The sequence below is a fragment of the Helianthus annuus genome, chromosome 6 (assembly GCF_002127325.2).
Source record: "Helianthus annuus cultivar XRQ/B chromosome 6, HanXRQr2.0-SUNRISE, whole genome shotgun sequence".
NCBI classification, from domain to species: domain Eukaryota; kingdom Viridiplantae; phylum Streptophyta; class Magnoliopsida; order Asterales; family Asteraceae; genus Helianthus; species Helianthus annuus.
In genome coordinates, this window is record NC_035438.2 from 12,933,762 (window position 1) to 12,958,639 (window position 24,878).

The 24,878-nt window shown below is 36.3% G+C and overlaps 4 protein-coding genes across 5 annotated transcripts; 2 read left to right on the top strand and 2 right to left on the bottom strand.

Moving 5' to 3' along the window:
* The first annotated feature begins 227 nt into the window (after positions 1-227).
* Positions 228-5,185, top strand: LOC110864757 (shaggy-related protein kinase epsilon). Its single transcript, XM_022113888.2, has 13 exons — positions 228-555; positions 2,054-2,233; positions 2,352-2,444; positions 2,546-2,605; positions 2,714-2,986; positions 3,083-3,157; positions 3,262-3,318; positions 3,397-3,537; positions 3,621-3,671; positions 3,767-3,862; positions 3,964-4,047; positions 4,700-4,802; positions 4,881-5,185. Exons 1-13 carry the CDS (start codon positions 496-498, stop codon positions 4,949-4,951), a joined length of 1,344 nt encoding a protein of 447 aa, XP_021969580.1. The 5' UTR covers positions 228-495; the 3' UTR covers positions 4,952-5,185.
* A 1,368-nt stretch (positions 5,186-6,553) lies between these two features.
* On the bottom strand, positions 6,554-9,199 carry LOC110864758 (putative pentatricopeptide repeat-containing protein At5g52630). Its single transcript, XM_022113889.2, has one exon. It carries the CDS (start codon positions 9,071-9,073, stop codon positions 6,638-6,640), a length of 2,436 nt encoding a protein of 811 aa, XP_021969581.1. The 5' UTR covers positions 9,074-9,199; the 3' UTR covers positions 6,554-6,637.
* Positions 9,200-11,546: 2,347 nt separating this feature from the next.
* On the top strand, positions 11,547-15,027 carry LOC110864759 (E3 ubiquitin-protein ligase At4g11680). Its single transcript, XM_022113890.2, has 5 exons — positions 11,547-12,256; positions 13,180-13,299; positions 13,404-13,536; positions 13,613-13,777; positions 14,483-15,027. Exons 1-5 carry the CDS (start codon positions 11,712-11,714, stop codon positions 14,657-14,659), a joined length of 1,140 nt encoding a protein of 379 aa, XP_021969582.1. The 5' UTR covers positions 11,547-11,711; the 3' UTR covers positions 14,660-15,027.
* A 4,429-nt stretch (positions 15,028-19,456) lies between these two features.
* LOC110864760 (digalactosyldiacylglycerol synthase 2, chloroplastic) lies at positions 19,457-24,032 on the bottom strand. 2 transcript variants are annotated; one of them, XM_022113891.2, is made up of 5 exons: positions 23,886-24,032; positions 23,229-23,564; positions 22,382-22,648; positions 20,660-21,009; positions 19,457-20,133 (listed from the first exon to the last, which is right to left on the bottom strand). In XM_022113891.2, the coding sequence occupies exons 2-5, from the start codon at positions 23,508-23,510 to the stop codon at positions 19,641-19,643; spliced, it is 1,392 nt and encodes a 463-aa protein (XP_021969583.1). In that variant the 5' UTR covers positions 23,511-23,564; positions 23,886-24,032; the 3' UTR covers positions 19,457-19,640. The 2 variants fall into 2 exon arrangements, with proteins under 2 accessions (XP_021969583.1, XP_021969584.1); XM_022113892.2 differs by having other exon boundaries at positions 23,229-23,561; positions 23,886-24,025.
* Between the last annotated feature and the right edge of the window lie 846 nt (positions 24,033-24,878).

Here is a 24,878-nt window from a genome sequence, read left to right on the forward strand (position 1 = left end):
AGTAAAATCTGTACAAAGTTTTAACTTAATACAATTTCTATTTTCAAAGATTGTTTTAGTAAGGGTATTTTGGTAATTCTAGCTAGAAAGCTTGTCGTTTAGTGTTCGAGCTGTGTGCATTTACAGCTGTAGATTAAACAACCAAGAACAGATCTAACGGCTGAGAACAAAAGTTTGACTGGTGTTAAAAATGAGGCAAATAATGAATGATTGTGCTTTTTCAGGCTTGACCTTTGACCAAAAATTCAGCTTTAGAGAGAGAAAGAGGGAGTTTTAAAGAGAGATATAGAGAGAGAAACAGTTTGTTTTTAGAGAGAGAAGATCGAGCAATCGTTTTAGAGACAAGAAGAAGAGAACGGTGGAGGAGGATTGCGTGTTGTGCTCGCAGTTTCTCCTCCATTTGTTGATTTTTAGTTTGTTTTGTTGAAGAATTGTTGAAAAGTGTTGTGAGATCTATAGAGGCGAGGAGTTAGGGTTACGATTTGATCATACACGATGAATGTTATGCGTCGGTTGAAGAGTATCGCCTCTGGCCGTACATCCGTTTCCGATACTGTAAAATTTCTTATAATTTGATGTCAATTGCATGTTGTGTTCGTTTTATTCGTTCAATCTGTAAACGCTTATGTGTTCTTCGTAATTTTGTGTGTGTATGTGTTGTTTTATAATCACATTCATCCGGCCGTACGTACGTAATACGTTTCCTATACCGTAAATTTTGTGATGATTTGATTTCAATTGCATGATGTGCCCGTTTTAAATGCTCAATCTCTAAACGCTTATGATTTGATGATTTTGTGTGTATGTGTCGTTTTTTAATCACATTCATCCGGCCGTACGTACATAATGCGTTTCCGATACTGTAAATTTTACGATGATTGTATTTCAATTGCATGATGTGCTCGTTTTAAATGTTCAATTTGTAAACGCTTATGATTTGATGATTTTGTGTGTATGTGTTGTTTTTTAATCACATTCATCCGGCGGTACGTACATAATAGTTTGTGATGATTTGATTTCAATTGCATGTTGTGCTCGTTTTAAATGTTCAATTTGTAAACGCTTATGATTTGATGATTTTGTGTGTATGTGTTGTTTTTTAATCACATTCATTCGGCGGTACGTACATAATAGTCTGTGATGATTTGATTTCAATTGCATGTTGTGTTTGTTTTAATTGTTCAGTCTGTAGACGTTTATTTTATATTCATAATGATATATTCACATTCATACGGCCGTACATCCATTTCCGATATAGTAAGTTTTGTGATGATTTGATTTCAGTTGCATGTTATGTTCCTTATAGTTGTTCGTTCTGTAAACGCTTTTGTTTTCTTCGGAATTTTGTGTGTATGTGTTGGTTTTTAATCACTGGAAGCTAGAATTATGCTCGTTCCTGTGGTTTTTAATTGATGATGTGTGTCATATTTATATATTCTCTGTTTTTTTATTGATGGAAGCTATATATTTTTTCAAAATCATTATGTGCGCTGCGTTTTATGATCTGTTCATTTGGTTATATTCAAACAGTTTTTGTGAAAGTATTCGATAAGGTGATGAATATATTTGGTAGATCTGATGCTAATTGTTTAAAGATGACGCGGTTTGTGTCATGATGGTTCTTCTTTGTTTGGTGGAAGCTAGATATTTTTTAGATATATTTGCTTCTGTTGTTTTGTGATCCATTAATGATAATTCTTATTCAAATAATTCTCGTGGAATATCTTATTTGTTTATTGAGTTTTATCTAGTTTGTTTGAGCTGTAGTTTGATCTCTCTGGCTATCAGTGTGACAATAATAATAAATCGTACTTTAATAAGCATCAACATCAATATCATTTGTTTATGAGCATATCAAAATCATTGAACATATGATTGCGTGATTCACATGTTTTCTTTTATGGAGTTCATACATAATTATTTATAATCCTATTCACAAGAACCCATGGTTCGAGCTGAACTTTTGCAACTTTCACAATTTACAATAATTAAATGTGAAAGATTAAAATTAGGAAATATGTATAACATGTAGTTGAACTTGTTGGCTTTGTAGGGTGGAGATTCATTCAATAAGAGGGGAAAAAAAGAATCTGGTAGTCAGCCTGGGAGCGCTAGAGCGCCAAAGTTGACGGCAAGCAGATCCAATGCTTCTGCTAAACTTGGAAAATCTGACTTTGACAATCTACCCAAAGAATTGTACGGGTTGAAAATAAAAGAACAATCTGATGACAAGGTAATAGTTTCATTTGATATCAGTATATCACGAGATTTTAGTCATGATATACTGATTGTTAACTTCGTTACACATACCATAAATGTTTGGCTACTTATGTGTGGTTATTTGTAAGCAGGATTTTGAGGCGACTCTTGTAAATGGTAGCGGTACGGAAGCAGGTCAAATTATCGTGACTTCAATCGGTGGTCGAAATGGAAAACCAAAACAGGTAACCATCTTTTGTTGTTTGTACCATGAATGCTTATTCTAGCTTAACTACTGAATTTTTCAAATAATTAAAACGCTGACATGCAAGATGCATTGTGGCAGACTTTCTCATACATGGCAGAGCGTGTTGCTGGTACCGGTTCATTTGGTGTCGTCTTTCAGGTAGTTGCAATGTCATTGTCATCGGTTTAAACATATAGCTTCTTTCTGCTTGATGATGTGGACACGTGGGCATATGGAGTTACTTACTATTTTGGTTTATTTTTTCAGGCCAAATGCCTTGAAACAGGTGAATCTGTTGCTATAAAGAAGGTTTTACAAGACAAAAGATACAAGAACAGAGAACTTCAGATACTGCGTTTACTGGACCATCCAAACGTTGTTCCGTTGAAAAACTGTTTCTATTCAACAACCGACAAAAATGAAGTGTACCTAAACGTTGTATTGGAATATGTACCCGAAACTGTCTATAGGATGTCAAGGCACCATGTTAAGATGAACCAAAACATGCCTACCCTATATGTACAGTTGTATGCATATCAGGTAATGTTCTTGCTACCTTTTTAATACTTTCTTGATTATACAATCGCATGTTGATATATCATTTATCATATATTGTCATATTCCTTTTTTGTTCAGATATGCCGTGGGCTTAATTACATTCACAACGTCATTGGTGTATGCCATCGTGATATCAAGCCACAGAATCTTTTGGTATGATCTTAGAGCATGTGGAAAAGGAAAACTCACTTAATTGCTTTGATCAATTGATCTTGAAGGTGATTTATTAAATATGTAAACCACCTTGTTGCATGCAGGTTAATCCACAAACTCATCAGCTAAAACTATGTGATTTTGGGAGTGCAAAGATGCTGGTAAGTTAATTTACTCTTGGATTTCTGATTGCATCTATGATGATGTCAAGGTACTGACATCTTATTCTGCAACTGCAGGTGCCTGGGGAGCCAAATATTTCATATATTTGTTCTAGATATTACCGGGCTCCTGAATTGATCTTTGGAGCAACAGAATACACCAATGCAATTGACATGTGGTCTGCCGGTTGTGTTTTGGCTGAACTACTTCTTGGACAAGTCTGTATTGATCCACAATTTTGTTTTTGTATGATTCGTGCTATGATAACTATGATTAACCTTCAATGTTCATATATGCACAGCCTCTTTTCCCTGGTGAAAGTGGTGTAGATCAACTTGTAGAGATAATTAAGGTACACACGATTAGTCGATTATCTTGTTGTCGCCACTTTTCACAGAGTTACGAATCTGAAACTCATTCTAATGGTCATCTTTTTTTCTATTTTAGATTTTGGGAACACCAACACGGGAAGAAATCAAGTGCATGAATCCTCATTACACAGAGTTCAAGTTCCCACAGATCAAGGCTCATCCATGGCATAAGGTTTGTTCGTAGTCATGCATGCTTTTAATAATATTGGGGTTTTGTACTTAAAAATGTTTTTAAAATGAATCAATAAATTCGCTATTGGATCATGTTTCCAGATATTTAAAAAGAACATGCCACCTGAAGCAACCGATCTTGTATCGCGCCTGCTACAGTACTCTCCAAAGCTGCGCTGCACTGCTGTAAGTGAATATAACTTGTTACTCGATGTTTTCATAACAGATCTGTATTCATCCATAGGTTTTTTTTTTTTTTTGCATCTAGATCCAAAAGGTTTAAAATCTTGCCATTTTCATCCAGTTTGTTAACTCCATCCATTTTTTCCTTAATTAAGTCAGGGGTATTTCCGGTTTTTTGTTAACTTAAAGGGGTATTTGGTCTTTATATATAAAGTGAAAAAGACCAAATTGCCCTTAAAGTTAGCGAAAAAGACGGAAACACTCCTGACTTAACGGAGAAAAATGGACGGAGTTAACGGAGCCATATGAAAATGGCAAGATTTCAAACCTTTTGGATCTAGATGCGGAAAAAACAAACTTTTGGACGAAAGTCGCAAAACTGGCCAAACCTCAGGGACGAAAATGGCATTTTACTAAAAAAGAACATAATACTACTATACTAGTTTATATTTTGGTGTGGTTTTTTGTAATGTTGACAAAATATGAAGCTTTAAATAAACATAATATGAAGCCCAAAGCCGTAAAAGCGAACCGTCAACGAGACCGGTTATATAGACAGTTCCCAATGCGACCTGCCGGTCCGGTCCGGTTCTGAAAACGGAGTTCTATTTCCACAATAAACAAATGTGCTTAGTTTTGGACATTTTATCTGCAGTTGGAGGCGTGCACCCATCCATTCTTTGATGACTTAAGAGACCCAACGACAACTTTGCCAGATGGCAAACCCCTCCCTCCCCTGTTTAACTTCACACCACAAGGTACGACCGTCTTTCGGTATCTCGAAATCTTTGATTTCCATTAATTAAGTTATTAAAAATAATATAATTCTTTTACAGAAATTGCTCACGCATCTCCTGAACTACTTCAACGGCTGATACCTGAACATGCCAGGCATCAAACAACGTAATGTGATAGGCGTTGGGTTTTTGAGCCTTGCCCATAATGCTTACTCTTTCTGTCATGTGGTGAGCTACATTGTAACGATGGAGATTGGTTTATATCTAACTGTAACGGAACAGGAATTATTACATGTAACTCCTCGCGTATAGATATGGTGTAACTAAGTTCGATTCGCAATCAACATATTGTTTACAACATGGAAAGTTTACTTCTATTGAATTTGATTCATTGTTTTCTCATATTATTTGATGTTCCTCTTTAGCAAAGGTGATATAATTTTGTGGAGAAAAAGATTATGATGGTATATTTTATGAAGTGTAGAATTTGTTTATATATCCTAAAAACATACCAAAAAATTATGAGGCCTTTGGTTTGTTGGAGTTTGATGATATTTTGAATTCTAGATTTATTGGTCTGGTTTATGGAACTTACAAGAAGTTAGATCTGAATTTAAGTGATAACAAATTTGCTTTTGGATCGAAGAGACGAATAGAATTGGAATGATTTTTATTAAAAGTTCAAGTGTGAACAAATTCAACTAATGAATTTTCATTCTAGCCACCATGACCATCGTTAACGTTAGGGGTGTCACTCATGTCTGGTTAATGGATTAAAATTCTTTAACCCTAATCTGGCCGATATATTTATTTTGTGTTGAACCCACTTAAAGTCGTGTTGTGTTTGGTTGACTCATTTAATATTTATTTTGAATATGAGTAATAACTAGTGACTTCATAATAATTTAAACAATCACTTACATCAACTCAAATGTTTTTTTTTTTTTTTTGAGTGGTTTAATTAATTGGTTTTGGTTTTTTAACATTACCAATTACAAACTTGGGTATATATTTAGCTCGTTATTAGAAAAAGTGAAAGGAAATAATTGAAAAATGAAAAGAAATAATTGAAAAATGGACATTTAACCAATAAAATAAACTAGTGTTATATTACCCGTGTTTGGCGGTGCAAACTTAAGGTAATTCACGATAATTGTTTTTATAGTTAGAGATATTGTAGGAAATGGGTGCTCATCGCAGATCAATTGATCAAGGAGTTATTGTCATCTCTGAGAAATGTAATTGCTTAAATTTCTTCAGGTAACTATATGAATTTGTGAGAGAAACCCAATTTACAAAATATGTTGAAAGTGAGGAGTTGATAAAAGGGTTTAAATGGAAAAAAATAATGGGTTTAAATGGAAAAAATAATTTGATAATAGTTGGACAAAAAATTTAAAAAATCAAAGCACTTAACCGTAAATATTTACATTTTTCATCAATAAAATCTATATAAACTTTTTAAAAACTATTAAACAGGTTAGCCCACTTATTAAACGGTCCGTATTCAGGTTAACCCATTTATTAAACAGGTCATGTTTGGGTTGACTTGTTTAATAAAACAGGTTGTGTTAGCCGACTTAAACCTTTGTGTGTCGTGCCAAAAATTGTCACCCCTAGTTTTCATTGCTAACCAACAACCATAACATTCTAACTTCTTTAATAGATTAATAAACCAAGCATGAGTAATACTTTCTAACCTAAGTGTACCATATATTCAACTCTTTTGACAAGTTTCAATTCCTTTAAAACAATTGTGTTAACCAAGTGTGTCTAAAAAAGTTGTATGATTTGACTCAAATTGTATCTTTCAAGTTTCAACAAACAAGACCAATAATACAGTTAAATAACTTTGGTTACCAATAATCCCCACAAGAACAAACTCCATGTTTAAAGTGATGAAACCGATTCGAATCTCTTAAAACTATAACCCGCCCATAAACACTCGATATAAACTTCATCGCAGTATGACAATCACCACAAACCCGAAGATTTTTATAAATTCTTATCGGCATTCCACTCGGCAACTCCAAAAGCCCGAAAGCCACTGCTAACTTCTCACTGTGATAAGCAAGACCAAGCTCTTTACCTTCTTCATCGATATTATGCAACGCGAAATTCATATCCGCGACATAACCCGCTTCTCTAATCAACATCATAACCTCATCAATCTTCGAATAAATCAAATCCGACTTTTCATGGCTTCTATCTTCAGACATAAACGAGTAAACTTTACTGTTAATTTCCATCCAACTGTAACCCGGTTCCTTACTTACGCCTCGTGATTTCATTAGCCGTCGAATTCTCGCAGCATCTTCCCATTGACCCGCCGAAGAGTACAAGTTCGATAGCATAATGTACGGGACCGCATCTTGAGGTTCCAATTCAAAAAGGGTGTTTGCCGCCTTTTCTGCAAGTTCGATTTTCCCATGAACCCTACAAGCCGAAAGCAACGCTTTCCATACGGTTGCATCGGGTTCGACCACCATGTTGTTTAGAAGCTCCACCGCCTCGTCTATCCTCCCTGACCGCCCTAGAAGGTCAATCATACACGCGTAATGATCTTGGCCGGGCTTTATATGGTAAACGTTGACCATTGAGTCAAAGTATTCACGGGCTTGATCCACAAGCCCGGCATGACTACAAGCGAATAGCAATCCGATGAAAGTTATGAAGTCGGGTTTTATGCCGCTTTCGATCATTTCATTGTAAAAGATCAACGATTCGTTTGATTTACCATTTTTAGCGTAACCCATGATTAGTGCGGTCCATGTTATTACATTCTTCACATCCATTGATGCGAAAACTTTGTTGGCGTCTTCTATGCAACCACAGTTTGTGTACATTGTTACAAGCGAGTTATCAACCGATAAAGATGAACGTAAACCAGATTTTATAAAATCGGAATGAACTTGTTGTCCGAAATCAAGAACGGTAAGTTCTGCACACGAACTCAAGATGCTGGCCGTCACTATCTGGTCCGGTTTGATTCCCGAAATCCTCATTTTACAGAACAATGTAAGCGCTTGTTCGTGGGCCCCATTGTGGGTGTAGCCGGTGATTAACGAAGTCCATGAAACGACGTCTGGTTCTTTCATGTTACCGAACACTGCAAAAGCACACGATAAGTCACTCCTTTTGGCGTACATGTCCACAAGAGCGTTACTTACTAACACATGTCTTTCAAACCCGGTTTTCACAGCCATACAGTGGACCGATTTCGAAGATTTTGAAGAGTTAGCGTCGTTTAAGGAAACAAAGCAATTTAGTACAGATGGGTATGTGTAATCATCAATTTTCATGTTCTTGGTGTGCATTTTCTTGAATAAATGAAGCGCGTCACATGTAAAACCCTGCCTCACACACCCGACTATCATCGAGTTCCAAGAAACAACATCGTCGACTACCATCGACTCCAATACAATCCTCGCATCATTCAAACACCCGCATCTTGCATACATATCAACTAACGCACTTTCTACAAACACGTTAGCAGCAAAACCGCCCTTCACTATGCAACCGTGCACCTGCACCGCAAACCGAAAAGCCATGATTTCCCCACACGCCGTCAAAACACTCGGAAACGTATACTGGTTAGCCTCGATTCCTTCTGCACACATATCACGAAAACACTCAATAGCCCCAAGTGGATCTTGGTTCCTCGAGTACCCAGTGATCATCGCGGTCCACGTCACATGATTCTTGCCATGCGACATCATCTTAAACAGATACTTAGCTTCTAACACCCGTCTACATTGTGCATACATGTCAACGAGTCCAGTCACCACAAAAACATTCGCATCAAACTGCGTTTTAATCGCGTACCCATGAACCTGCTCCCCTCTCGACAACAACCCGTTTGTTGAACACATTCTTAGAACACTACCTAACGTAAACTGGCTCGGGCTGTACCCTTGGTACCGCATTTCGTAAAACAGTCTCATTGATTCGTGTTCGTTTCCCAGTTTACAGTATCCGGAAATTAGTGATGACCATGTAATGGAACTTTTCTTTGGAGTTTCATCAAACAACTTATGTGCATATGTTATCTTTCCTGAATTAGCATACCCAGCAATCATGGTGTTCCAAGTGAAGTCATCTCTCTCAGGCATTTCATCGAACAGGTGGTGTGCTTCATTGATTCGACCCGATTTACATAGCTCGTTTAACTTCTGATTATTGTAGTAAACGGGTGGTGTTATGGGTATGAGTGAGTAAGTAGTTTTGTGAAAATTTTGAGCAAATAGTAGCCACACATGTCGATTGTAGCAACCCTTGTGGGAAATAAACATGTAAATCAACAAATTGAAAGTTAAAATAAGAAACTTATAGGGTTTAAACAATTAAACCAACCTGAAGGGCTGAAGAAAGTGACTGAGGGAGGGAGGGAGGGAGGGAGGGAAGGGGCTGCTTGTGGAGGCTGGAGTGGCTCCAGCGTGTGGAGACGACTGAGTCTAAAAAAAAAAAAAAAAAAAAAAAAAAAAATCAGGGAAAAGGGGCTTTACGCCGAGTCGAACTACGGAATTCAAGTAAAATTAGCGGTGAGCAAAAGGAAAAACCCGACCCTACCCGACCATTACCCGACCCGACCCGAGAACCGATCAAACATAAAATAAGGAACCGATTCACTACCCTAAATATAGGGTCGGTTCCGGTCCATAGGTCCAAGTCGGGTTTTACCATGAAAAGAACCGAGAACCGACCCGACCCGACCCTATTTTATATGAAAAATTGGAACCGATCTAAATACCTAGGTACTTGGGTTCGGGTCGGGTAGGGTTTTTTTCGGTTCGGTTCTCGGTTATTTTCGGTCCGGACCTAAACTTGCTCACCCCTAAGTAAAATCATCGGTATGCCAGTTTATGCATTTTGTTATAGGGTCCCTTACAAAATATAAAAGAATTCCTTCAAAATTTTCTATATGACGTAACACTCTAAATTACAAACCAAACAGATTCCTGATAACCCTCTTCCAAGCTGTAGATCCGCTCCTGTTGACTGTACATGACTTTTTTAGGTATAAGGGTGTCGGCAGCACTAGCGGGGACCCAAATCGGTGACCCCATTCCCCGATCGGTAACACCGCCGCCATCACCGCGGGGACCCAAATCGGGGAGGAGACACCGCTTGAAGGAGGGAGAGAGATGGTGGGCCACCCTTTTTTCAACCAATCAAAACATTTCTTTTTTTTTTCTTTTTGAATAAAAAAACAAGTCCCTAAGAGGGGAGTGTCGCCATCAAATTGAGGGTGTGAGGGGAGTTTAAGAGGGAAGTTGACGTGACATAACCTAATTGGGTGTGCGTAAGAGAGGGGACTCCCCTAAGAGGGGAGTGCCCCTCTCACCCTAAGTAATTTGCATTTATATTAATAAATTTGTAAACTACAGATTTAACATTAATTTGTAATTTTTCATTATTACATGTATTTTACTATATATATTTTTTTATAGTTGAATTAGTGTATAAAAGTACAACCTAGTAAAAGAATAATTAACTTTCAAACTAAAACCAACTCCTATTATTCTACCAACCCTTTAATCAAAGAAAACAGGAGTCAAAATCATATTAAAACAAAAGATATCCAAAGACTTTGAAAGTTATCCCCAAAAGTATCCCAACACATCATGTGAAGTCAGTCAACGATCAAATGAATTAATCAACTCCTAAACAATTGTCATTTACCTTTTAAATTCTTAAATAAATAGGTAGACGAATATTTCTCACTCATAATATATATATATATATATATATATATATATATATATATATATATATGTCTGTGTTTCGGTTACTTGTACATATTATTTATAACACGATCTAAAAAAAACATCAAGACAACAAATTAAAACAAAACACTACCATACATTTGCTAAAAAAAACTAAAACAATAGAAATACTATAATTTTAATCTGGGGGCACAATTATTAATTTTTAGGACAAATGAGCATGTGTTAGGTAGCCGTCTGGCACGAATAAAAATTACACCGAGTTAACTAATTAAAAAAAAAACACTACCATAGTTTTGTAAAAAAAAAATTAAAGAAAACTAAAACGATGACATGACTGTAATTTTACACTGGGGTAAAATCGTAATTTGACAGGGAAAAAAACAAAAATAATGACAAAACAGTAAATCTGAACTAAGGGCAAAAGCGTTGGTTGAGAGGGAAAAAAACAAAACCAGTGACAAAACTGTAAATTTAAACGTGGCAAATTCGTAATTTGGCCGGACCCAATTGGGAAGTGTCAAGCTGCTAAAAAAAACTAAAACGATAGCATGACAAAAATTTTACACTGGGGCAAAATCGTAATTTGACAGGAAAAAAAAAAACAAAAACGATGACAAAACTATAAATTTGAACAAAAAGTAAAATCGTAATTTGACTGGGAGGAGAAAAAACAAAACCAATGGCATAACTGTAGCTGTAAACAAGCAAAATCACAATTTAGTCGAACCAATAGTAAAGTGCCAGGCAGCTGCCTAGCACTATCCCCCTCTATGAATCATGTAGGGGAGTTCAATACTAACCGGTATTAAAAATATCAGTATCAAAAAATCCTAAAAACAGGTATCCGTATCGAACATATCCGATACGGTACTACGATACCGGTATTTAAGAGTAAAAACTGATACCGAACCTATACCGTATCGAACCAGTCCCAAAAACGTCAAAAGTCAGTACCAAAAATATTTCAGTTCAGTAAATTCAATACTGATACCGATTCGATACCGATACCACTCGCTCATCGGTAGCTCTATCTACCCAGTCCGAAACAATCAACCACCCTTCTCCATCTCACCAACACCCAAATTGCATCTCTTTCATCATCCATATTCAACTGTCCTCATTAATATTTTATTATCCCTTAACTACCCTTAGGGTTTCCTCTTCGATCCAATCAAACCCTAGCTCTCAATCAACAACCACCATGTCCTCTCAATCTCCGTCATCTTCCTCCGACGACACCGCCACGCCGCTGCTCACCACCACTTCCGACGGCATCTTCCGGAGCCGTCAATTCGTCCGAACCGCCCCCTCCCTCCGCGGCGCCGCCCGGTTCCTCCGCCGCGCTAGCAGCCGGAGAATGCTCCGCGAGCCGTCTATGCGCGTTCGCGAATCCGCCGCTGAACAGATCGAGGAACAGCAGACTGATTGGGCCTACTCACGGCCCGTTGTGATTCTAGACCTAATTTGGAACCTTGCGTTTATTATTATTTCGGTTTCTGTACTGATTATGAGTAGAAATGAGGATCCGAAGACGCCGTTGAGGCTTTGGATTGTTGGATATGCGTGTCAGTGTTTGCTTCATATGGTTTGTGTGAAGCTTGAGTATAATCAGAGGTATCAGCAGCGTAATTTGGAAGTGAGTAATGGAAGTTTGGTGGTGAATTCGTCGAATTCAGGGAGTGAGCGAAGGGATTATGCGGATTTGGCAACTGATAGGAATCAGAATGATGGTGGTGATGATACTAGGTATGAATGAATGATTGATTGATTATTAATTAAATGTTGTTATGATGTTGAGAAGTATGGGATGATTTTGTGTGATTAGAGAGTTGACTTTGTTAGTTATATGTTGCATATGGTAAGGGGGTGTTTGGTTGTGTTAATCATTGAAGTTAGATAACTACATCTACTAATATGGTGTAGGAGATTGTTTGAATATGCTTTTGTTGTTTCAAAGTTGTAATATAGTTTGTGTGATTTAGAGGTTTATGAGCTTCCATTATATGTATCTATAGAGTATAGACTATAATCCCCAAAGCCACAAATACAATAACAAAAAGAATGATTATTTTAGTCTTAAATACTTACGGTATGCTATATACATGAGAACCTGAAGAAGTGAAGATGTAATGCTCCTTCTAGGGGGTCAAGACTCAAGAACCTTAAGGTATATATTTTTCTAGTAAGAATTATCCTAATAAATAAAGATGACAAGAACAATTAGTAATGATAAATACTAGCAATTATTAATTAGGAAATAATCCTAAATATCATTCTAACAATAATCAAATATTAATCCTAACAAATGCTAGAGTAAAAGCTCAAAGCTTTTTTTATCAGGAGCAATCTGCATACTACCTCATTTAGTTATTTTCTATGTTTCATGATATTTCTATGTTTTTTCTAGCAGCAACTTTGTTTAGGCGGTTTTATCATTTATTGTTTGTGCTTTGTTATCAGCTGTCTTGCTTGTTTTCTAAACTCTCATATTGGCTACAGTTATTTTTCTCTTAATAATTGTTTTAGAAAATGGAAATTTTATTCTTGTTCAAAAGTTTCAATGTATTGTTTCCGGAATTAATGTAGAAATGGAGCTACAAAAGTAATAAATAAATAGAACCAACAGGAATCTTCTCTAGTTATGTATGGCTTACATTTATCTATGGCAGTGTTGCTAAGCATCTGGAGTCTGCTAATACGATGTTTTCCTTTATTTGGTGGATTGTTGGATTCTATTGGGTCTCTTCTGGTGGTCAATATCTTACTCAGCATGCACCTCAGTTATACTGGTTCGTCTTTTTTTTTTCTTCTTTTTAAATAACCATCAAGTTTAATCTGATAATAATTTATACTTTACTCTATATAATTTGTGTATTTCTTCTTTTCTTTTCAGGCTTTGTATTACATTCTTGGCATTTGATGTGTTTTTTGTCGTCATCTGTGTTGCTGTGGCATGTGTTGTCGGTATTGCTGTTTGCTGCTGTCTACCTTGTATTATTGCAATTTTGTACGCGGTAGCTGATCAGGTAAACTCTCATGTATTAATTGTTTGTTACTTCCGTGAATGCGACAGTTATCATGTAATAACCGTTATTGAAACAGGAGGGTGCAACCAAAGATGACATTGAACGACTGCCTAAATACAATTTCAAGAAAATTGACAATTTCGAGAAACAAAATGGGGAGATCGAAAAAGGTTATGGTGGAATAATGGTAGAATGTGATACTGATGCACCTGTTGAACACGCTTTATCCGAGGAGGATGCTGTAAGTTTTTTTTTTATTTAACGCTTCACGTGTCTTTATGAAATCCCCCTCAAAAATAAATTTAGTAGGCCTGTAAACGAACGAACACGAAAACAAGTATTTTCATGTTCGTTCATTTAAGTTTAACCGAACACGAAGACGGACATATAATCAAACACATTCTTTGTTCGTGTTCATTTATTAAGAAAAAATGGGCATGTTTGTGTTCGTTTGTTTAAAACCTAAACGAACAGTTCATGAACGTAAACGAACATAAACAAACATAACACAACACAAATGAATATAAATGACCAAACATAAACAGACATAAAGTAGCTTGTTTATATAAATTATTGATTAATTACCGGAAAGCCCAATTATCAATTAGTTATATGTATCTAAGTAGTTAAAAAACCTCTTTTGTGTTTATTAAAATATCAACGAACATAAATGAACGAACAACACGTGTTCTTGTTCGTTCGTTTAATTAAATGAACAAATAATTTTGTTTATGTTTGTTTCTTTTATTTAATAAACGAGCTTCCCGCCCAACAAGTTCATGAACAGTTCATGAACGTTCGGTTTGTTTTCCGGCCTAAAATTTAGCTAAACATCGCAAAAGTATTTGGACTACCAGACAATTTTCAGAAATATCCAATTAGTTGGATAGCAGGAGGATTTTGTGAATATGAGTAAATTTACCATCTTGCTGTTTTTTCTTAACAGGAATGTTGCATTTGCCTTTGCATGTACGATGATGGAGCCGAACTCCGTGAGCTTCCATGCTGCCACCATTTTCACACCACTTGCATCGATAAATGGTTGTACATCAACGCCACGTGTCCTCTTTGCAAGTTCAACATTTTAAAGAACGGGATTCAAAGTGGCAGTGATGAAGTATAACCGGTTAAGCGCCACAATCTTTGTTATGTGATTATAATGTAAATTTATACCCATACCCTTGTTAAAAGTTTCTCAGCTTTCGGGATCGAGGACTGAGAGAGGGGACAGACCTCTCCTTTTCGGCGTATTATTTGATGTGAAGTTGCATAAACTTGCGTGTTGTAGTGTAGGTTAATTCGTTGAGACATGACTCCGGTTTGCGACATGCATTATCAGTTGTATTCTATGCATTGTAACTTGTTGACAGCCGTAGCATTTTGCATTATTGGTTATCCTTAATGCACTGTATCCTCTGTAATATTCACAGTGACATTGTTTGGAGACTATGGGATTTTATAGAGTGAAGTACACCACTAAATTGCAATTGAGACTTGAGAGTCATTGACTGATGATTTACTTTCTTTTTTACTTACATTCTTGTTTCTTCTACAAGGGTAGAAGGGGTGTTCTATCAACACATGCCATGTTAACTCTCCTTTTCACTTCCTATTTTGCACTCAAACACTAGAAGTGCTCAAACATATGGGGAGTCCTTTTTTGTATTTCTATAAATTATGCATTAATAAATAAAACATATTTTAAACAAAATAAAATTACATTTAATTAAAAAAAGACATTACCATTAAATTAAAATAAATAAAATTACATTAATATAAAAATAAGATAACACGTTAAAATAAAATAAAGAAAATGACATTATAAAATAAAAAGACATTTAAAACTAAAATTAATTTAACTATTCGTCGTCGGAATCCGCTAAAAGATAGGGTAAATCTTGTTCTCCAAGATGCTTCATGAAATCATATTTTAGTCTCCAATGCGTATCTTCATCAATGAGCTCGTTATAAACAATATCATCGAAAACGGGCTCGACTGGAGGATCCTGAATATACGACATACCTAATCTGTTTTACACTTATAGCACGCATTAGTCGATCAAGTATACCCCATTTTGACTTTAAAATACCAAAAGCCCGTTCCACATCTTTTCTTGCCGCCTCGTGTTGCCTCTTGAACTTCTTTTCTTTCACAATGTGAGGATACGAAAATGATTTCACAAACACGGATCAAGTAGGGTAGATTCCATCGGTAAGATAATATCCATGCTGGTACAAGTGGTTGTTCACATAAAATGGGCATTTTGGTGCAGTTCTATTTCGTTGAGTAAGAAATAACGGAGATTGTTGGAGCACGTTGATGTCGTTTTGTAAACCTTGTGGACCACAAAAAGCATGCAAAATCCACAAATCTTGAGAGGCCACCTCTTCGAGCATAATTGTCGGGTACCTTTGATTCCCCCCCCCCCCTATATTGGCCCCGCAACTCTGTTGGACACATTCTCCAAACAAAATGTGTACAATCAAGACTACCCAACATCCCAGGAAGGTGATGTTTCTCCTCATGAGCTTGGTAAAAAACCGTAACGTCGTGGCTTGTTGGTCTACGTAAGAACTCGGAAACGTATTCTAGACCCTCATGGGAAGTCCTTTTGGCCATATTTAAATACTCGTCGTTCTCGTCTGGAGGGTTACCGGTTGCAAGTTGTTTAATCGCCGATGTAACTTTTTGCAACGGTGTAAAACTCTTCTTCATTCTCCCATCAACACCCTCTTGAAATCACGAGTTATTCGCTTGCACGTCACTCACAATTTTTAAAAACAACATTTTCGACATACGAAACCTATGACGAAAAACTTCTTCGTTGAATTTGGGCTTCTCGACAAAATAATCTGCCATAAGGGTTTCGTGGCCTTTCTCTCGATCACGACGGACAACTTTCTTTTTTCTAGATGTGCCTGTTTCTTCTAGTGCGGCAGCTTGCTCGATGAGATTTTGGAAAAAATTAAGCTACTATCGCTTGAGGAAGAATTATCGTCTTCACTAATATCGAATGGAATGAATAGTGGTATGCATCCGCTATTTTTTAGAAAATAGGGTTAGATTTTTGGAATGTGAAAGAAAGGATTTGATTGATAGAAGTTCGGATTGAGAAGAGAAGTGAAAAATGATGTTTTTTATAAAGAAAAGTTGTAATTATTTTTATTTAAAAATGAATAACGGCTAGTTTCCATCATGCAACGGTAACAAACAACGACTAGTCTCATCGGTGACTAGTTACCGAGATTTGAGGTTACCGATGACAAGGTGGGGAGTGGCGGCGGTATGCCGATCGGTAAACCACTTCACCGATGGCTTCCCCGCTTGCGCCCCTAGTACCCCAACAGGGTATAAAAGTATAAAACCCCAACATTTTAGTGACATTTATTAGTCACTAATGAACCTATACGCATACACCCCTAGATTTTTTAATTAATGACGCAAACAATAACTAAATTAAAATAAATTTGTAGTCTCTCATTCTTTGAATTCCAAAAACTAGCGAATACGTCTCACAGCCTTTGAAACAAATCCCACCTAAATATATATATTCGTGTTCTAAAGAAAACCAAAAATTTTATATCTTTATTCTTAAATTCTATCTTCAAATATGCCAGAAGGAATTCTTGAAGTTAGTCTTGTGAGCGCCAAAGGCCTCGAAAACACCGACATCATTTGTAAGTCCTTTCATCTCGTTCTTATTGGATTTATTGGTTGTCACCACGTTGAAACAGCAATTTGTAACGGATTAAACCAGTGAAAAAAACTGGTTTTGCGACGGATTTGTGATGAAAGCATCAGATAGCTTCGTCGAGAAGTCTTTTGCAATGGATTTGTGATGAAAACATCAAAAACGGATATTCTTCTAAAAGAAAAGGGTCTATTTCATTTGATTAGAATAGGGATCGTCAAATGATAGTGACCAAATTTTTGCCGTAATATGAGACGATTTGCTATAGAACAATTTGTGACAGTATTGCAACGACCAATTTTCATGGATCGGCAGCATGCAACTTTTGCGAATAACACGTTTGCAAACAGTGGCGGACCCATAATTTTTTTTCAATGGGATCCATTTTTTCGGTGTTCAAAATTTTCATAACAAAACATTAAAATTTTCGGGTCGGTGCTCGTTCGGGTCGGGTCATGCGGTTTGAAGTAGATTTAAAAAAAAGAGGAAAAATAAGCTATACAAGGATTGAACCCATATCCTCTTGTCACAATGCTGTTGCAGTGCATAGTCTCATTCTTTGTGACAGATAAAACCAACATAAATCTATCAAATATGGTTTTTACGACCGATTTTTGTCAACAAAAATCAAATAGCTTTGTCACTAAGTTTGCGACGAAGTTGCAACGGAAATTAACCAGTTTTGCTAATAACTTGTGACCGTGTTGCACTGTTGCAATCACAAATCTTTTCAACGGATTGGCAACATACCAATTTAGCAAAAACACGTTTGCAAAGTATTTCCAACTAACTATTTGTGACTAGGTTCTTGGTCACAATGTTGTTGCAAAACTAGCGACGTTTTTTATGTGTCGAAAACTATAGAACGAAAACGTGCTTAAAAGTGTATGTTTTTTTTTGCAGTTAACATGGACCCATATGTTATTCTAACGTTCAAGACTCAAGAAAAGAAAAGTACCGTTGCATCAGGCACGTATCCTCCATCATTTATATAAAATACTTTTACAAAATGTTGTTAATTTCAGTCGTATGTAAAATGATGTTAGTATAGGTAAAGGGTCTAACCCGGTATGGAATGAGACGTTCTTGTTCGACGTATCAAGTAAAGATTCGACGGATTTAAAGATCAAAATAATGGACAGCGATTCTGGTAGTGCCGATGACTTGGTCGGCCATGCGAGGCAAGTGATTTTTTTAAGAGCAAGCACACACCTCCTAAATACACCTATTACCTACTTGTGGCCCCATTTAGGTGAGGATAAACACGTGGTACCGGTTCAAGTCGATTTTTTTAACATAAAAGAAAGTTATATCATCCCCCCCCCCCCAAAAAAAAAAAAAAAAATTAAAAATAATAAATAATAAATAAATAAAATAATATTAGTATTATTTTTAGGTAAAAAAAACCCGCTCGATCCCCTTAAATGTCTAGGCAAGTTTCTCGATAACCCTCCATAAAAAAAAAATATCTTGGGTCCATCACTGATTATGTGGTTAAAAACTGAATTGAGTGTTTGATATTATGAACTTGTTCAGTATCTCGTTGGATGCATTGTTTCGTGAAGGAGATATTCCTGCAAAATCATATAGCGTTATGAAGGACAATGCACATTGTGGCGAGATCAGAATCGGTCTCAATTTTACTGCCCAGGTTTGTGTTGAAACCACTTTGATTTAAAAAGTAAAATATTATTATCTTTAATTTTGAAAACCTGGTTTGTGTGAAAATATATTGGACCAAGCATCATCAGGTAACTCGCTCGACTGTAAAAAAAAAAATAAGCTAAAACTCAGGGTCCATATTTGTGATCAAATTCACACATGTTAGAATTGCAAGAAAAAAAATTAGAATCCGCTTTAAACCTCCAAAAAGTTTGACCAATAAGAGAAGAACTCTAGAACCGATAATAGAACCAAACACAGGTTGTTTTGGTTCGGTTGTTTCAGAAATAATTGTTCTTTTGGTGTTTGATTCTTTCAGAAAAGTCGAGGTTTTGATCCAACGGATGGGAACATTGGCGGATGGAAGCAATCGGGCCGTGATTAGTTATCAAGTTAATCGCGCCTGCCTTCGATCATCAAAAATGTAAAGTTCAATTGTAAAAACTTGCTGTATATATAAGACATTTTATTTATCTTCAACATGTTCATGTTACAAGACTAACTATATGGTTATTCTTTATTAAAACAAAAAAAAAAAAAAAAAAAAAAAATAGCAACATATCAAATATTGTAGAAAAGATGCATCAAAAGGGCAAATATGTTAAAGCACTAAAAGTTATAATATCACTAACTATTACACAATATTAAACCAAACCAAAAAAAAAAAAAAAACAAATAAATAAAAAGAACCAGGTTCCAACCAAATGACTATTTTGCCCTAGTTTTTAAAGCAGACCGAAAGATACGACTTCAAGACGCAACTTTTCGAGTAAAAAATCCATGTTTTTTACTTGTGATGTTCAACCCGAGTTCTTTAATCTGTTGTTCGTTCGGCACTGGGCTCACAAGCGCGGTTCCAACAAAATGCATAAACGCAGATGCATCCTCGGACATTTTGTTAAAACTCAACGATGATGACATAAAGCTTTTAGAATCGGATTTAGTTGGTTTCTGATCAGGGATCTTGTTGAGTTCTGCAGCTTCTAGAAACCGAGAAGTTGCAGCATCCCATGAAAGCTCGTGCATTTCTGAATCGGTTAGTGGGGCCGGCTGTTCGGTCAACGCCTGGCGTGTGACTTCGACGAAACTTTTTCCGTCCTTGAAGGTTCGGCAATTGGCAAACTGTTTGAAGAATTCGTTCGAGATGTGGTCTGCACAAATGACGATTTTGCCCATGGCTAACGCTTCTGCGGTTGTTGTGCAGACGACATCTGTCGTGCTTGGATTCAGGAACACTTTGTAACTGTGACAGAGATCAGAATGGAAAACTTAAGAAACAAAGTATCGAGTAAAATGCTATTTTCGTCCCTGAGGTTTGGCCAGTTTTGCGACTTTCGTCCAAAGGTTTGTTTTTTCGCATCTGGATCCAAAAAGTTTGAAATCGTACTATTTTCATTCGGCTCGTTAACTCCACCCATTTTTCTCCGTTAATTCAGGGGTATTTTTGTCTTTTTTTATTAAGGGTTACATTATGGTAAATGATTGTACATAAGGTGAAAAAGACCGAATTGCCCTTTAAGTTTACAAAAAAGATGAAAATACCCCTGACTTATCAGAGAAAAATGGATGGAGTTAACGAGCCAAATGAAAATGGCAAGATTTCAAACCTTTTGTATCCAGATGAGAAAAAACAAACCTTTGGACGAAAGTCGCAAAACTGGCCAAACCTCAGGGACGAAAATGGCATTTTACTCCAAACAAAATATTTGATCCAAGTCTATAGCGTTGAGTTCGAGAAGCAAAAAACGTCAACTTCTAGCGTAACTTACTCGTGAAATATAGGGTCCGCATGATCGCGCCCGGGGTTGACCCTGATGGTCAAACTCAACTCTTTAGCAGCGTCTTGTATTTGATCAGAATCCTCACCGGTACCGAATAAATCAACTTCGAGTCCATCAAGTTCATTTTGGTGATCCTGAAGAAGATTAAGAAGCTCTTTGTAGCCTTTGCTCCACACCATTTTACCGATATAATATGCACCCTTCGTAAATGCCTGACTTTCAAGTTTCTGTTGTTCTTTCTTTTTCATCCCGATTTCAAGAAACTTCGGGTTAACGCCATGAACATTGCAAATAGTAGATCTTGGAAGTTCTTGTGTTGCACCAGATAACCGTATCACCTGCCACAAGTTTATGATAGGTCAAGAATCTGCAGTTGGTTGTATGCAAAGCTACGTATTTACACACAAGTTTGTGATATGTTAGTTATAAAATGAAATATATTCCCGAATTTGCAGTTGGCCATATGCAAAGCTACAAATTGACACTTATATGGTATATTTTTACTTCTTAAAATCTATGCAGTTAATACGGTAAAATATCGAATATCAGTCAACGACCGATATTTGAAATACAGGTTATCGCGGTGGGATATCGGTAATTTTAATATCATGCAGAAGTTATGTATATATATATAGCAATTTAACACTAACAATTCAGTATACTCTCCTACCATTAACAAATTAACCTTTTGCAACTTGCAAAACACTAACATTTGTAGCAAGTAGAAACTGACTAAGACTTAAAACACTAATAGCAGCATAGTTATTAAAGGCGCTAGGCGCACTCAAGGCGCATAGGCCTCGCCTTAGGCCTAGGCGCAAAGCGCAAAAAAAGCGAGGGCCTGAGAAAAATAAAGCACATAATGAAAAAAATAAAAAAAAAATATATTATGTATATGAAAAAGAATACTATTCTTCAAATAAAATAAACAAAATCTATTATATAACAGTTTATATCATCTATTTAGTACCAAAAGTCATAAAATATTAGTGTATTAGTGTAGAATAATAGTTTTCCCTAGATAATAGTAGAAATCTGGCGAGAATCTTGTCGGAATGTAGAGAGTTTGGCCGGAAACTCTCCGGAATCTAGGAATCTCGCCGGAATGTGTGCCTGAACCATCACCTGGAGAATTAAAGCGCAATTTCCTCAACTTAAATCGCAACTGCCTCGCCTCGCCTGAAAAATGGGCCTAGGCGCAAGGGGCAATGGCTTTTAACAACTATGAATAGCAGCAATAAGAAGAAAGAGGAATGGTAGAACTAAGAAGAAAGATACTCATATCAGAAAAATCAGTCGTATATCAGTAAAATATCGGTCAATATCACCAATAATATCAGTACCGATATTTGGCACCGATATTTTACATGGAGACCAATAACCGATATATCGGTGATATATCACCGATATTAATTGCATAGCTTAAAATTAAATTCCAACAAGAATCCTTTCGCAATTATTGATGTAAAATTAACTACCGTATATAAACATCAATAGATCTGCTCTGAGTGGGATTTTATAGGGTACGTTTGTTTGTTTATAACATATTAAGCATACAAAAATCATAAATCTTGATGATAAACTAACATATTTTTGACTTCTAAAGTCAAAGTGTATTTCCTTCTTCGAGACCGGAGGTCGGGATCAAGGAACTCCTGCGTGTAAGGATCGTATCTTTCTATTAAAGAAATTGGATATATGGAAACATACCTTGTGACAATATATATCAACCACCCAATTATTGATGTACTTGAGCAAAAACGCATAAGCGCGTCCGTTTTTCTCTCTTTTCACATACTCCAAATAGTTGGTGTGAACAATTCCTATAACAAGGCGGAACTTAAGCTTCCATCTTTTACCATGATGGTACCACGTAAGATGTTCGGGTTCCTCAAGGACCGCAATATCCGATTCTTCATCCGGAATGCTCTCTGTTATATCCCCAAGAGCAAGAATACTTCTTTTACTTCTTGAAAACTTTATACAGAATGAAACAAAAACAATTCAAGATTTTTATCAACAAACGAATTTTCACAACAAAAAGATGATTTGTAGCTAGGGCTGCAAACGAACAAAATGCTCAGTGAATAGTTCGTGAATCGTTCGGCGGGAAGTTCATTTGTGTTCGTTCTTTATTAAACAAATGAACACGAACAAGAAATTCCGTTCGTTTAGTTAAATGAACGAACATGAATAGAGACCACGTTCGTTCATTTATGTTCGTGAATATTCGGTAACGTGTTCGATCGTCCATTAGTGTTTGTATTTTTTATATTTTATTTAAATACTTCCAAATTCTGACAGATAAAATATTTCATAAGTGTCAGTGTATTATATATTCAGTTCGGAAACGCTTGTTTGTGTTCGTTTGTTTCCATTTGTGTTCATGAACATTAGTTTGTATTCATTTGTGTTTTTATCAACGTTCATTGCCTAAAATTAACAACCGAACACGTTCATTTCCTTAACAAATGAACACGAACATAAGATCTCATTTGGTAATTGTTCATTGTTCGTTTGCAGCCCTATTTGTAGCATAATAATAATAATAATATACCTTCCCAGGGTAAAAGCATATGTTGAAAGTACACGAAAGCTCAGTCCTTTGCTCAATCCATTGGCGAACATATATCTCTTGTTCCTTAGGTGAATTAAACGTTATATCGTTAGGGTATACATGTTCCTGATCGCTCTTAGATAGCCACGGAATTACCAAAGTAACCTTTCGGCATCCGTCTTTGGCGAGATAAGCTGCACGGAATAGAGGATTAACGGCTGTACCGGTCATCCATGGAAGACTAGCGGTCGTAAATATCGCGATATGTTGTTTCTTATTCATTGACTAAATACAGGATTCTTGAACCATCATCCAACAAATTGCTTATTTGTGCTGCTGCATCACAAGATAACAATTAAACAAAAGCAATTATCAGCAATAGTCACACATAATAATAAACATCAAACTCCAAAAGCATCTGTATGTTTTTTTTTTTTAATTAATCAATGATGATCGATTATTCTCTCGAATTAATAAATCTACAGGCAATAAAAAGAAAATTAATAGTAACGCCAGAAAAAGAAAGAAAAAAAAGCAGTTTGCAACAACATAAATAATTATTTTCATGACTAATAATAATAATAATAATATGAGATGGAATGGATAAGTAACCCACAACATGAAGCAAATCTAAATCAGGGGAAGATGATTACGTACTTGAAGATGAAACACAGCAGCGTAAAGGGGATCAAATTAATTTCAAAAGATGAAATTAATTAAGAAGAGGAAAGAGGCAGACAATAGTTGGTGAAGAAAAAGATTGGAAGAAAAGAAAAGTGTGACAATCAACGCTAACTGAGATGTGAAACCAAAGATGCGAATATTCTTTCTCTTTTAGTTTTAATTTTGAGTTAAATGTCATTTTAGTCCCTGTGATTTGGGTCATTTTGTCAGTTTAGTCCAAAGGTTTCATTTTTAACCTGTGGGTCTAAAAAGGTTTCACAGTTGCTATTTTAGTCCACTGGGTTAACTTCATCCATTTTTTCGGTTAACGAGAAGGCCAATTCGGTCATTTTGTATGTAATTCTGTTAACTAAAAGGGCAATTCAGCCATATAAAATGACCGAATTGGCCTTCTCGTTAACAGAAAAAATAGATGAAGTTAACCCAGTGGACTAAAATGGCAACTGTGAAATCTTTTTGGACCCACAGGTTAAAAATGAAACCTTTGGACTAAACTGCCAAAATAACCCACACCACAGGGACTAAAATGACATTTAACTCTTTAAAATTAAATGAGTTTACCATTTTTAAAAAATGATTAACCTTGAATATATTTATTTCCTAGTAAATAAAATATCATCACGTAAGGCTATGGGGTGTGGGATAAAGGGGCTTTATCACGCCACGTCAGCGTCACGTCAGATCCACGTCAGCCAGTGGACTTTATCACGTCTTCCCTTAACTTGCATGGTGTGGGATAAAGCCACCCTTCAAACTATAGCGCCCCCACCTGCAACCAATCACCACTCGATCCTGCCAATTTTGGCTCGTTACCATTGATGTGCGTTAGGTGTAATATAATTTAGGTGTATATTTTAAGCCCCTTTTTACACTTTTTAGCCAAGTTTTAAATTTATAAACACGATACTCACTAACACTAAACACACATATGGGCAAGTGCACCCATCGTGGACGTAGTATAGTGTT

Coding starts and splice junctions, on each gene's coding strand:
- LOC110864760 (XM_022113891.2), bottom strand. CDS start 23,510: ATGAATAAGAAACAACATATCGCGATATTTACGACCGCTAGTCTTCCA. Junction 22,649..23,228: donor TATGCTTTTACCCTGGGAAG/GTATATTATTAT, acceptor TTCTGTATAAAG/TTTTCAAGAAGTAAAAGAAG. Junction 20,134..20,659: donor GCGGACCCTATATTTCACGA/GTAAGTTACGCT, acceptor TCTCTGTCACAG/TTACAAAGTGTTCCTGAATC.
- LOC110864759 (XM_022113890.2), top strand. CDS start 11,712: ATGTCCTCTCAATCTCCGTCATCTTCCTCCGACGACACCGCCACGCCG. Junction 13,300..13,403: donor CATGCACCTCAGTTATACTG/GTTCGTCTTTTT, acceptor TTTTCTTTTCAG/GCTTTGTATTACATTCTTGG. Junction 13,537..13,612: donor TGTACGCGGTAGCTGATCAG/GTAAACTCTCAT, acceptor TTATTGAAACAG/GAGGGTGCAACCAAAGATGA.
- LOC110864757 (XM_022113888.2), top strand. CDS start 496: ATGAATGTTATGCGTCGGTTGAAGAGTATCGCCTCTGGCCGTACATCC. Junction 3,672..3,766: donor AACTTGTAGAGATAATTAAG/GTACACACGATT, acceptor TTTCTATTTTAG/ATTTTGGGAACACCAACACG. Junction 3,863..3,963: donor AGGCTCATCCATGGCATAAG/GTTTGTTCGTAG, acceptor TCATGTTTCCAG/ATATTTAAAAAGAACATGCC.
- LOC110864758 (XM_022113889.2), bottom strand. CDS start 9,073: ATGTTTATTTCCCACAAGGGTTGCTACAATCGACATGTGTGGCTACTA.